At 40.0% G+C, this 13,466-nt stretch overlaps 1 protein-coding gene across 1 annotated transcript in view; it reads right to left on the bottom strand.

Moving 5' to 3' along the window:
- The window catches only part of LOC120046575 (glutamate receptor ionotropic, delta-1-like), a 419,872-nt gene extending 410,595 nt beyond the window's left edge, over window positions 1-9,277 (bottom strand). Inside the window, exons 1-2 of the mRNA XM_038991931.1 lie at window positions 9,199-9,277; window positions 5,424-5,579 (exon numbers count right to left, since the gene is read on the bottom strand). Of these exons, the coding sequence (XP_038847859.1) occupies window positions 5,424-5,579; window positions 9,199-9,277 (235 nt within the window). The remainder of the gene's footprint in view (window positions 1-5,423; window positions 5,580-9,198) is intronic.
- Window positions 9,278-13,466: the final 4,189 nt, after the last annotated feature.

The following is a 13,466-nucleotide window of genomic DNA, read 5'->3' as shown; positions in this document are numbered from 1 at the left end:
AACTATAGCTACTGAAACAGATTATGTTGTTTTGCTATGTTTTTGTAGAAGAACATTGTTTGCATTCATGAGCTAGCTAGCTTTTTTTATGACCAGCACTGTAGGTGCGCGAGACAACTTTACCATAGGTATCGATGAATCGTTGTGACATATGAAATACAAGTGATAGTGTAATCAATGTGTAATAACTACGCAAAAAATGTATGAACGCGTTAAATTATTATGTGACGTGCAGTCATATTCAGGTCCTTATTGGACAACAAGCTTCTTTTTTTTTGACACGCAAAGACCCAAACGGCGTTCCATAGAAATCCTGGTAGAGAATGAAACGACTGAACAAATGAACAGCAAAACAGCACAGCAAGTAAGAGAAAGAAATAGGTTTTGATTACGTTTTACTGGTAATGGGGACATACGTAAATGCCAACAAAATAACTTTTTGGTCAGTGTGGTGTGTGTGTGTGTTTGTGTGTAACCTTTATTTAACTAGGCAAATCAGTTAAGAACAGATTCTTATTTACGATGACGGGCCGGACGATGCTGTGCCAATTGTGCGCCGTCCTATGGGACTCCCAATCACGTCCGGATGTGATACAAGCTGGATTCGAACCAGGGACTGTAGTGACGCCTCTTGCACTGAGATGCAGTGCCTTAGACCGTTGCGTCCATGTGTGTGTGTCTGTTAACTATTTAACTGTACCAGAATGCTTAAAAAGCCGCTAAAAGTTTAAATATCGGTTATCGGTATCAGTTTTTTTTGGCAAGGAAAATATTGGATATCAGTATCGGCCAAAAATGTAATATCGGTGCATCACTAGTTGATACACACCGAAATCCGGGACTCCACAGATCACCGTGACCTACCGTTATTGATCACCAGCCAGAGAGTCAAAATGTTTATTTTACACAACATTTTCACCAAACAGCAAACATCTTACAAGGTAAGCTTCGATTTGGTCTGTGTTTGAGCTATAACTACATGGGGGGTATCAAATTAATCCCTAGGTTGGTAGGAACACATCTAGCCTATTGTTATCTGTATGACTTAATGGCAACATCGAATGTCCACCGAGTGACTATATCTTTGCGCATCAAAAATATGATGTTACCTGCTCACGCGCTGTAGGCATCCATATCCCCTGTATGTCCCCCGACACAACCACAATGTTTGAGAGAGGTTGGTGTTGTAGAAATCTTGTTTTTATAGTGAACAATAACTTTTAGGTATATCCAGTGTGCAAAAACAGTGCAATTACCACATTCGTACACTTTGGAGAGGTTGAATGTACCCTGGATATCCCATAACACCACCATGTTTGAGTGAGGTTGATATGGTCGGAATTGTGTTTTTACACTGAACAAATAGCATTTAGGGATTGCAAATATGTAATATCACTGGAATGATCTAATTTACAGACATATGCCACTTGGGAGAGGTTTAGGGACGACATTTGGAAACGTCCCATGACCACACCTGACAACACTTACTAAAACATATTCCCATTTCTAGTTGTTAGGTCTATCAATTCCATTTTTTCTGATATTGTTCACATGTTGTGGAAGCCATCTGATGTGTTTTCAGCTCTAGTCATCAATAATTCACTTATAGCTTGTCAATGAAAGATTACTTTCAAAATAAATAAAAAATGTTATTTTGTGTGTGCTTGATTTTGTGTATTCTGTACTATGTAACTCCTATATATCTTCTGATCATTTTCTCATAATCTCCCAGATGTCTTCTTTCCAAATATAATCATGTAATTACACATGAATATCAGTTACTTTTGGGTATATATATTTAGGCAGAAATCTACATTTTGCAATTACAATGAATAGTTATTAACAGCCCTGGGGAAAAAATGAAATGATCATTCTCCTCACACCCAGGAAATAGACATAAAGACACAAAGAAATCAATTATTGAGATTTACCTTTACTTATTAAACCACAGTGACAATAATGGTCAAAGGCCAGCTTTCCATCATGTTTAGAGCGCTGCGAATAATGAGTTGTCATAAATGGGGAATCTGGTGGGGATATTGGATTGGTCACGCCAACACTCAACAAGGAGCTATTATTTGAGTCTATTTGAGCCAGTGTAGGAAGGTAAAAGGGAACCTTACAGTTATTGTAGAAGGTGGGTTTTGTTAAGTCTATGGGCTTACCTTAGAGCAATTAAATTCTCCTCGACTTTTACCTTGAGAGAGGTTGATGAAAATGGAGTTGTAGTAGTGGGTGTTGGACGGGGGGATATTGGTGCAAAGCACTCAACATATTACTGTATCTCAACTGGGTGACTAAAATAGATGCTCATCTGCTGCAGTGAATAGTTAACGGGTGTTATAATGCAAAATAAAAACTTGAAATTTGAAAAATAACTCAAACTACCTTGTCAATGATCTGATTATTTATCAATTCGAGTCAAGTCTCAATTATAAAATAATTTACCTGAATCTATCATATCAGTCTTGATATGAAGGATGCAACCTAACCCAAACCTGTCATCATTCAGTGATCAACTTAAGGCAAATATGGATGCTCTCATCACATTTTAGTCCTTCTAGATCAAGGAGACAAATATGCTAATGAATACAGTTATGCCACAGCAGTTTTATTTCCTCTTACCCTCCTATTGATCTCCTCTTCACTTCAACCTGGACTCAGGGATAAATGTAACATAGTAAAGTAAATCCGAAACACTGAAATTAGTATGATGTGTTGCGTTTCGTATGGTATGTATTAATTTGTGGATGTCTATCATCCATTTCGTATGATATGTTATGAATTACAATATGTTACGAATTGCAATTCATACAATATGTTGCAAATTTGCAAAACGTATGATATGTTATAAATTCCAATTTGGCTAATGTTAGCTACAGTAGGTGGCTAATGCTAATGTTAGCTATGTGGCTACGGTTAGGAGTTAAGGTTAGAGTTAAGGTTAGGGTTAAGAGGTTTTAAGTAACTTTAAGTAACCATACCAAACGTATCATAATAATTTGAGTGACCTGGATTTACATCTACTATGTTACGTCTAGTCTATGAGACCAGGCAGTCCTGAGTGGCAGTCACAGTGGGGTGAATGTGAGCAAAAGAGCAAAGCAAAGGCCAACATGACCCTACTGTCACTCAAACCCCCCCCCCCCCCCCCTCATCTCACACACACCCCAGGCCCAGGAAGGCTCATCGATCCTGGGGCCTCATCGACTGGAAAGCCCCTAGAGTTCCAAAACACCCACAGTCAACCATTCAGAATGTGGAAATAGTGACTTGGTGTGACAGTGCAAGGGGTTTCACACTGTCTAGGGGGTTTGGCATGGGCAATGACTCATAGGTGAAGGCACAGGAGACAGGAGTGCAGTGCACAGAGGCTTTTATTAAGAAAATGCCAATTAAATCCTGGCTCTTTCAGAGCTCTACAGGTCAGGCTTTAAACATAGAAAAAAGCATGAAGTCGACAGGAAAAAGCTTAAACGTTGCAAATCATATCGGCCCTAAACATACCTCACATGATGTGTGCACTCCAGAACACATTCCCCGCAGAGTGAGAGCCACGCACCTTTAAGTCTTTAGGCAGTCAATGAGAGGGCTGCCACACCCTCGTTAAGGGAATGGTGCTCAGATGGAGCTTGTTCCCCTAGCCAGTATTCTTTGTGCTGGTTAGGCTTGGCCCTGCTGCTCCACACTTGGTAAGCTTTGATAATAATCAAAGTAAAGCATCATAGCCAAAGCAGCAGGTTTCATTTGCAAGGTTATTTAGGCTCACTATCAATCAGCCTTGATACCCAATAGACTTTTGTGTTGTTGTCGTATATGAACTCTTCCTCACTAATTTGTTTGGTTTGCAGCCAGAAATGAACATCTGTTGTCATCTCTTAAACTTGGTTTCAGAGCTGGTACCTTATCACCAGATGTAACAGCAGAAGCATTTTGTTAACAGAAAATGGTTTGCTTCTACATGTTTTGACGACAGGCAGCAACTCTGAATTAGGACGAGTTAAGAAAACAAACCCCTAAATAGAAGTCAACCCACTTTTACTGTGCAAAAACTTAACTTATTAAGTCCAACATGCAGTAGTTTCCCAAACACTGAGATTGGCTCAGCAGCATGCTGTCAAGTCATAGGACATTGGCTGTAACTCATCAGCGTTTTGACTGGCTACATCACTGCTTGGTATGGCAACTGCTTGGCATCCTACCGCAAGGTGCTGCAGAGGGTAGTGCGTATGGCCCAGTACATGACTGGGGCCAAGCTACCTCTATACCAGACGGTGTCAGAGGGAGGCCCTAAAAATTGTCAAAGATTCCAGCCACCCAAGTAAAAGACTGTTCTCTCTATTACCTAGTGCACGGCAAGCGGTACCGATGCTCCAAGTCTGAAACCAACAGGACCCTGAACAGTTTCTATCCCCAAGCCATAAGACTGCTAAATAGTTAACCAAATAGCAACCCGGATTATCTGCATTGACCCTTTTTGCAATGACTTTTTGGGCACATACCCTGCTGCTACTGTTAATCTATTCCTATCTACCTCAATTACCTCGTAACCCTGCACATCAACTTGGTACTGGTACCCCCTGTATACAGCCATGTTATTGTTACTTATTTATTATTACGTGTTTAACTTTTCTACTATTTCTCTATTTTCTTTCTTCCTGCATTATTGGGAAGGGCACATAAGTAACCATTCATTTGTTAGTCTACACCTGTTGTTTACAAAGCATGTGACAAATAAAATTGTATTTGATCAGAAATAATGCATTTTGAGTTTTCAAATGTAATACCTGAGTCTTATTTCAGGGCTACCATTGTCCTATTCTGTGAAACATTGCAGGGGTCTTTTGTATTTCTGGCAACATAGAGAAGGTTGATTGTATGGAAGTTTAACACATCAATTGGTATTTCAATGCAGGCACTGTTACTGTAAGAGGTGTAATTGAATTCTCATTTGAATGACAATGACAATGAGAAATACCTCACTATAGATCAGGTAATACTACTACTTTTACGCTTTGTAAGGGAGTAACTATTCAAGGCCATTGTGAAAGGATGCAGTGGACTATAGGTTGCTGAAGAAGAGAGACATACACATATGTAGCAGACCCCTTGCTATTAGGTCTTGGTTTATTTTATGATGGCATCTACATTCTTAGGCTGATCGTGTGAGTATAGAGGTCTAAGACCATAATCAGTAGATATTACACCAAACTATGAAAACAAGAAATGGAAAGATTTTTTTTTAAATACAAGCACAATGCCCGCAAATATTTGACCATGGTAAGAAGATAAGTATCCCTAAGCTATTATGCCACTGACGGCAGAACTAACCGCAAAACTGAAACGGTGTCCCCAGCCCTAAGGAATGAAATATAACAGCAGAGCAATCAATTTCTAAAATTATTCTGCTGGATATCACTTACCTTCCTGCACTGCTTGAAATGGGTTGTTAGCCTCGATACGTTTTACAGAGTGGGTGATTTTCTCGCTATGTAGAATGTCGTCGTTGAGGCTTAGGTCAGAAATGGCAAGTTGAAAAATTTCGTCATCCCTGACAGCGTTTTCCTCAAATATGGCACCTGTTGAAGAAAAAAAAAATCTATGTAAGCTTACTTTATGGCGGGAAAATAAACTGTGGTCATGTTTTTTTAATTTATTCACCAACAGGTTCATTTTATCCATCGTTGTAGGCCTATTCGTTTATAAAATTATGATGCAGTTTACACTGGACCACCTTATTGATTGTTCACTGTGGTATTTACGCCATTTGGATGTGTAGGCTAAATATAATTTAGGCTAGGCTACATTTTTACTGAAGCACCTAACCTTGTCAAAAGTTCCTGATGTAATACTGTAGCCACTCTAACACAGGTGGGATTTTAAATGTTCATAAACACTTGCAAAACGGAACGCTTTCTAGAAATTTAACTTTCGTTGGGTTGGTGTTTTGCCCATTTATTAGCAGCAAAAATAAAGACATAACAAGGTTTAAATGCTAGCAGATGCAATTACCGTGCTCTCCACGCCTGTGTGTATTCCCATTTCCTAGTCACCGTGTGCCTATAGACATGTGACCAATGACCCAACATAGTGCCCTCTAGTGTACAAAGGAAGTAACAACAGACAGAAAAACTATAAACAACACAACAACCACATAAGTAGGCCACGTTCACATTTTAATATAACTCAGTACCACTGTGAACGCTGTATGTAGGCCTATGCACATGTATTCACTTTAAAACATTGAATTTAATAGTTCTACGCTAGTTAATTTTTGTGCCCAGCTCTATGCCATTCAATTGTGCACCTCGCCGTGCATTTCAGGACCTTGGAGAGCGGCAGTAGACCTACATGGTCACAAACGCTGGCTGTATAGTACTAGCCTACAGTTCTGGAAACTATGAATGGGATTTATTTCACATACTGTATGGACCTGAGAGCAAAAGCTCCTCGCTATTTACCATTTAATTGTGCGCCTCACAATAGGCTACATTTCAGGACCTTGAAAGAAGGATAGCCTACAGGGATAAAATCCGCATCCTATGAAGCTGAGAACAGACGTGTGTTGTGGAGGGAAACATAGAGATAAACAATCCATGTATCTCTGAAGGATATAACCTCTGAAGGAAAAGTTGACCTGTGGTTGACCATCGTTGCGTGTCAGTTGCATCTCTTTGGCCGGTGTCTTTTGAGGACAGTTTATGGAGGCTACGCTGTAGAACAGTGGATTACATACAGACGATGTCATTGAGTGAAGTAATATGACAAGCCTACAAAATAAAGTGACTATATACTTCAGAGGCATGATTTATTCTGACATTGAAGGCAAATGTATGCCATGTAAGACATTAAAGGCATGAGTGTAGCTTCCGTTAAGTTTCCCAGCACTATTTTTGAGAGAGACAGAGAGACAGAGACAGGGAGAGAGAGAGAGAGAAAGACCATTGCACTTCAGCATTTGTCGGACGCAGACACATTCAAAAAAGAGAGGTAACCCAATATCGCAAACACAGATATTCCCATAAACCAAAAGTGTTGTGTAAGACAATAGAACGTGGCATGATTAATTGTAATGTCAGGGTTATCTGGGTTATGAGTGTTATTGGGGTCTACTAAAACCATACTGCAATTTCCATGGAGAATGACGCAGAAGAGAGAGAGCATTACTGCTCGTATATGTAGGCGGTGCAATGTGGAATGATGCATGACATGTATGCCGTATGATAAGTACAAAGTAATGGACATATTTAAGGGTATGCAGCAGTAGCCTATGTCTTGTTATTGAAAGGTTGTGCAAAAGTGCAATAGCATGTGTCACACTGTGCTCGAATCGAATCTATTTGGCTTGAGAATCAGCCAATGTGCCTGTTATATGTTGAGAATATGCCCATCCGTTACTCTTGCAAAGAAATACCATATATTTGCATGTGTGTCCCTCTGTGCATCCTCTGTGAATTCTAGAAAGATTTGAACCCACTTTATCCCAACATTTATCCATGTTTTCACTGTCATTTTAAAGCACGAGTTATTTTGATGCTTTGACAAAGTCATTTCTGCAGATTGCCCACGGGGCACACACTGGTTGAATCAACGTTGTTTCCACGTCATTTCAATGAAAATGTGTTGAACCAACGTGAAAAAGATGTTGTATTGACTTCTGTGCCCAGTGGGTATTATTTATTTAATGTGATTAATTATAAGTTTTAAGGTAATACAAATATATGTCCCTCATTTTAAGGTCAACCATTTTACGTGAACTTAACTTTCGTTTTAAAATGGTAAAACTATTCCTTTTTAAATAATAATTTAAACAAAGTATTGAACATCTAATAGTCATTTTTACATTTTACATTTGTTTGTCATTTAGCAGAAGCGCTTGCCCAGGGCGACTTAAAGTAACGAGTACATACATATTCATACTTTTTCGTACTAGTCCCCCGTGGGAATCTAACCCAAAATCCTGGCGATGGAAGCACCATGCTCTACCAACTGAGCAAAACGGGACTATAGTCAAATCATAGTGTAAAAACAGGTGAACTGATTCTACTCTTTTTGGCAATTTTCGGGTGTTCTGTGGTGGGAAACTGGGCGGATTGAGCATAACACGTCAACCCTGTTAGCAATAGATAGACAGGCTAGAAATGTTAAAAATTTCATTTTTTTGTGAAGCTTGCATTCAATTTCCCCTCCCGTTTGCACAGAACAAGCTTCCATTCTCTGTCACAAGGGTATTTATGTCTGATTTAAGATGAATTCGTCAACCCTGTGGTCAACCATGTTACTTTATTTGGTACTTAATAGGCACGTACTATATTTTTTATTTTATTTAACCACTTAAGATGGGAAAATACATTGTTTATTACGTTGAACATGTGCTCTTTATGACAGAATGATCAAATTAGGTGAAATAACATGTTTCTTTCCCCACCAAGTTGCACTACTCAAAAGGCACCTAATTGGAACGACCCGGCTATAGGCGTAGTTTCGTTTATAATTTGTATTTTGTGGAGATCGGGCATCAATTTAAATCTTGCCAACTCTTTTTAACATTCTATAACATCATGAGTTAATCTATCTTCCCAAAACAATGACGACTCGTGCTTTTATGTGTTGGAAAACTCTGGCTGATCAAAAAAGCATAATCTGACAGAAAAGCTCCCTCGAGGTTCAGGCTACATAAACCAGTGTAATACCAGAAGCCTACTGCATCTCTCACAATGAAAACCCGTCTATAGTATTGATATTGTGATCACGTTCCATTGAAAGGTAAGGCATGCGGTCGGGTTTAGGAGGGGGAGGGTTTAACAAACCGTGAACCACACATGGGACTATTGATTCCCCAAAAGCTGATGGGGAAAATCATCATCAATGTCTTATCGACATTTAAGACATCGATATATTCCATTCACTTACTGCACTTTCTCTAGTAGCCTAAAAAAATCCTACACCAAGATGGAAATCGAGCTATGTTCAGGAATTAGCTCAATATTGACTGCATCCAAACTTTCAGTTTACATTTGACGCAGTCAAAATAGATTAGGCCTATTTATCCCGTAAACTATCCCCGAAACTGCCCTTCATGCTCTACAGTTTTTATGCGCATCGCATGCATTTGTCTCTGCTTTACAAAGTCTTGATTCTAGATGTTTCTGCAGCACGTCTCACTAAAACCCGCGCATAGCTATCCAGGATGATTACCAATATGAATGATGGAGTCCGCTCCGGCAGAATTGCATTGCAATATCCACAGGGAAAGGCAGATCAACAGCAACTCCATCTCCGGCTTTTAGCGAAGCAGCTCATCCAAGCATTCTCGGCTGTCCGACAATCAATTGGGGCACCACAAACAATGTCCAAAAACGATGCAAATCACAACTATCGCTCAGAAGCCTCAAAACGCAGGAAACACTAAAGAAAAAGTAACAACTATATTTATACCAAGGGAAATAACTATTTAAAACGGAAAGTGAAGGGGAAATAAGGGAAGAAAGGTTGGGAACCCCGTTATTATATTCAAAGACAGATAGTGAGCCTGGCGTTCCTTCTCTCGCTCTCGCCTTCTCCAGCGCTCACCGTGTCTAAAAGCATGGCAAGCTGCAAAAATGCGGAGGGACACCCCCCCTACTCACACACACACACACACACACACACACACACACACACACACACACACACACACACACACACACACACACACACACACACACACACACACACACACACCTTCTAAATAAAGCATTCGCTCGTTCGCCCGACCCACGTGACAGCAGAGACTTCACTTCTCGGTGCTGTCTGGAGAAGCCGGGTAAAATAGAATTTGTTCTAACCGGAGAGAGACGCGGGCAGAGCGCAGTGTTTTTATTTTAGAGTAGTGGCTGATGAGGGCTGATAGATAACTATACAGTGTATGCTTGGATGCAGGTTACTAAATTCATGCAAACACTGAATAGCCTAATTCATTGCGGTAGGCCTACACGATAAACATTGGTAGTCTGATCGAAAATTATATGGTTCTGCAAGTAAGTTTTATGACCCACGCAAAACAAAATATTATGATTTTCAAGGTATGATTTGATATAGGATAATGTCAAGAAAATGAAAGAGCAGAGCAACTGGGCCAGAGAAGACGCGGGCGCAGATGTTGAGCCGAAGAAGATCCGTAAGGTGATCACCGGTGAAAGGTGATGGATAACGGACAGACGTTTGACAGACCTTATCATTTTTCAGCGCAGAAGTTACGGTCATAGGAAACAGCAAGCGAAAAACCCAAATTTACTTGGTAACAGTGGGATTTGACCAGAAGTGGAGATTGAGGAACTGCAAACAATTGATGCAAATTAGGTCTGATGATTATGCCTTTATGCTTTGCTTGACTGACTGATTGTTTGATCTCTTCACAAAACGCCGAACAAGCGAATTAATGGGCCACTTCTGTGGCGATATTGTTGAATGCCTATGTGCTAATACCTGAGGATGAATTAATCAATGTCATGTCATATTGAACCAAATCCAATTTTATGCAGGTTTACAATTCCATGGATTTAAACAGGATGGGGTTCAATTATGCATGACAATTTATTTAACTGTTATTTTACCCACTCACGAGGACAGCTGCTGAGAAGAAATATCAAGTGCAAGATGAATATGCACGATAGGCATAATCTTACAATTAAAGGATATTTCTTGTGACTGAGCATAAACGGAAATCTCTCTTAATTGTTTGGTTAGGTCTACCAGGTTCATCAGCTTTCAGGACCACTGAAGTGGACAGCGCCTTCAGAAAACGCCACAAGGACTGCTTGACTAGACTGAACTATGAGTGATCACTTTGTAGATGGCAGACAATGACGCATACATGCTGCATTAATTGTTGTTTGAATAACGTATTGTGTTGTCTAAAATATAAATTCGGTTGTAAATGTTAGATAAGACACATTTCATAACTTCAATGGCACACATAATTTGGTCTAACTTGCATAGTGGCCTACTAGACTGGAACATTAACCAAGCTCGCAATGCTGTACGTTACATTCACCTCAGTCATTCAACCACCTCTACGACTATCATATTGTATGTATTACCCACCTAACTTCCACCTGTCCATCCGGAACGGAACACAGACGTCCATGCACCAATGCTCTAAAATTCAGTTCAAATTGCAGCTCACATACCGCCCCTACTGGCCACTCTACGTACTACGACTGCACCTGCGTATTCCCTGCTCATCTCTCCGTGCGCTGATGAGCATAATAAAACACCAGAATCATTGTATTTTTTTATTTATTTTTTTAGACACATTCAGTGGTTAATTATGTGACAGGGTGAGAGGAGAGGGACAATACATTAGGTTAGGTGATTGAAGGTTACTGAAGAAGATTGCTGCATGCAGCTTTACTGAGAAATAGCTGGTTCTGGTAACCTCGGAGGATTAAATGAGCCCACTCAAGTAAACACCATCATTGATTGAATGACTTTAGATGTATTAGGACACTCAATTATTTAAACATTTGTTAAACTAAGATATACACATTCATAATCTTTCTTATTTGGTTTTCAGGGAGATTTACGTAGAACCTGTTTCCCAGACCCAGATTAAGCCCATCGTTGGACTATTAAGAACTTTCAATGAAGAAATTGAGCATATTTTATGCTGTGCCCAATAAAATTCTTCCCCTCATCTAATTTCCACTAATACAATGCATTCAGAAGCTATTCAGACCCTTTGATTTTTTCCCACATTTTGTTAAATCACAGCCTTATTCTAAAATGGATTAAATTATAATTTCCCCCCATCAATCTACACACAATACCTCATAATGACAAAGTGAAAAAACAGGTTTGTAGATAAATAGAAAATAGAAAAACCTTATTTACATAACTATTCAGACCTTTGCTATGAGACTCGAAATTGAGCTCAGGTGCATCCTGTTTCCATTGATCATCCTTGAGATGTTTCTACAACTTGATTGGAGTCCACCTGTGGTAAATTCAATTGATTGGACATGATTTGGAAAGGCACACACCTGTCTATATAAGGTCTCACAGTTGACAGTGCATGTCAGAGCAAAAACCAAGCCATGAGGGCAAAGGACATGTCCGTAGAGCTCTGAGACAGGATTGTGTCAATGCACAGATCTGGGGAAGGGTACCAAAACATTTCTGCAGCATTGAAGGTCCCCAAGTACACAGTGGCCTCCATCATTTTTAAATGAAGAAGTTTGGAACCACCAAGACTCTTCCAAGAGCTGGCCACCCGGCCAAACTGAGCAATTGGGGGAGAAGGGCCTTGGTCAGGGTGGTGACCAAGAACCCGATGGTCACTCTGACAGAGCTTTAGAGTTCCTCTGTGGAGATGGGAGAACCTTCCAGAAGGACAACCATCTCTTCAGCACTCCACCAATCAGGCCTTCATTTATGGGCAGGTGTCCCACCTGGCCAACATCCGGTGAAATTGCAGAGCGCCAAATTAAAAATACTCATAAAAAACATTCATAAAATATACAGGTGTTATACATCGGCTTAAAGATTAACTTCTTGTTAATCCAGCCGCTGTGTCAGATTTCAAAAAGACTTTACGGCAAAAGCATACCATGCAATTATCTGAGGACAGTGCCCCACTTACAAAAGCATACAAACATTTTCCAGCCAAGTAGAGGAGTCACAAAAGTCAGAAATAGCGATAAAATTAATCACTTACCTTTGATGATCTTCATATGGTTGCACTAACAAGACTCCCTGTTACACAATAAATGTACATTTGGTTCGATAAAGTCCCTCTTTATGTACCAAAAACTCAGTTTTGTTGGCGCGTTTTGTTCAGTAATCCACTGGCTCCAGGGCGGTCAAAACATGCAGACGAATACATCCTAATAGTACCAGTAAAGTTCGTCGAAACATGTCAAACAATGTTTATAATTAATCCTCAGGTTGTCTAATGTCTAAATAATCAATAATATTTCAACCGGACAGTAGCGTTTTCAATAGAAAAGAAAAACAACGAATGGCGCGTGTGACAGCAGCTCTGCATTCTTCCCCTGTCCTCTGACCAAAGGGTCTTTTTACTCGTCGTTTTTCAAAATACAAGCCTGAAAGCATGTCTAAAGACTGTTGATATCTAGTGGAGGCCATAGGAACTGCAATCTGGGCCCTAACCCATAACATAGTAAATAGGCATTCAATGGAAAACAACTCCCACAAAAAAAATCCCACTTCCTGGATGGAATTTCCTCGGGTTTTCGCCTGCCATACCAGTTCTGTCATACTCACAGACATTATTTTAACAGTTTAACAGTTTTCTATCCAATACTACCATGCATATGCATATCCTAGCTTCTGGGCCTGAGTAACATGCAGTTTATTTTGGGCACGTTTGTCATCCAAACTTCAAAATACTGCCCCCTACCCAAGAGAGGTTAAGGCCAGACGGAAGCCACTCCTCAGTAAAAGGCACATGACAGCCTGCTTGG

This window comes from Salvelinus namaycush, chromosome 4 (assembly GCF_016432855.1).
Source record: "Salvelinus namaycush isolate Seneca chromosome 4, SaNama_1.0, whole genome shotgun sequence".
Lineage (NCBI taxonomy): Eukaryota > Metazoa > Chordata > Actinopteri > Salmoniformes > Salmonidae > Salvelinus > Salvelinus namaycush.
The sequence above is the reverse complement of the archived record's forward strand: the minus strand, read 5'-3'. Positions and strand labels throughout refer to the sequence as shown.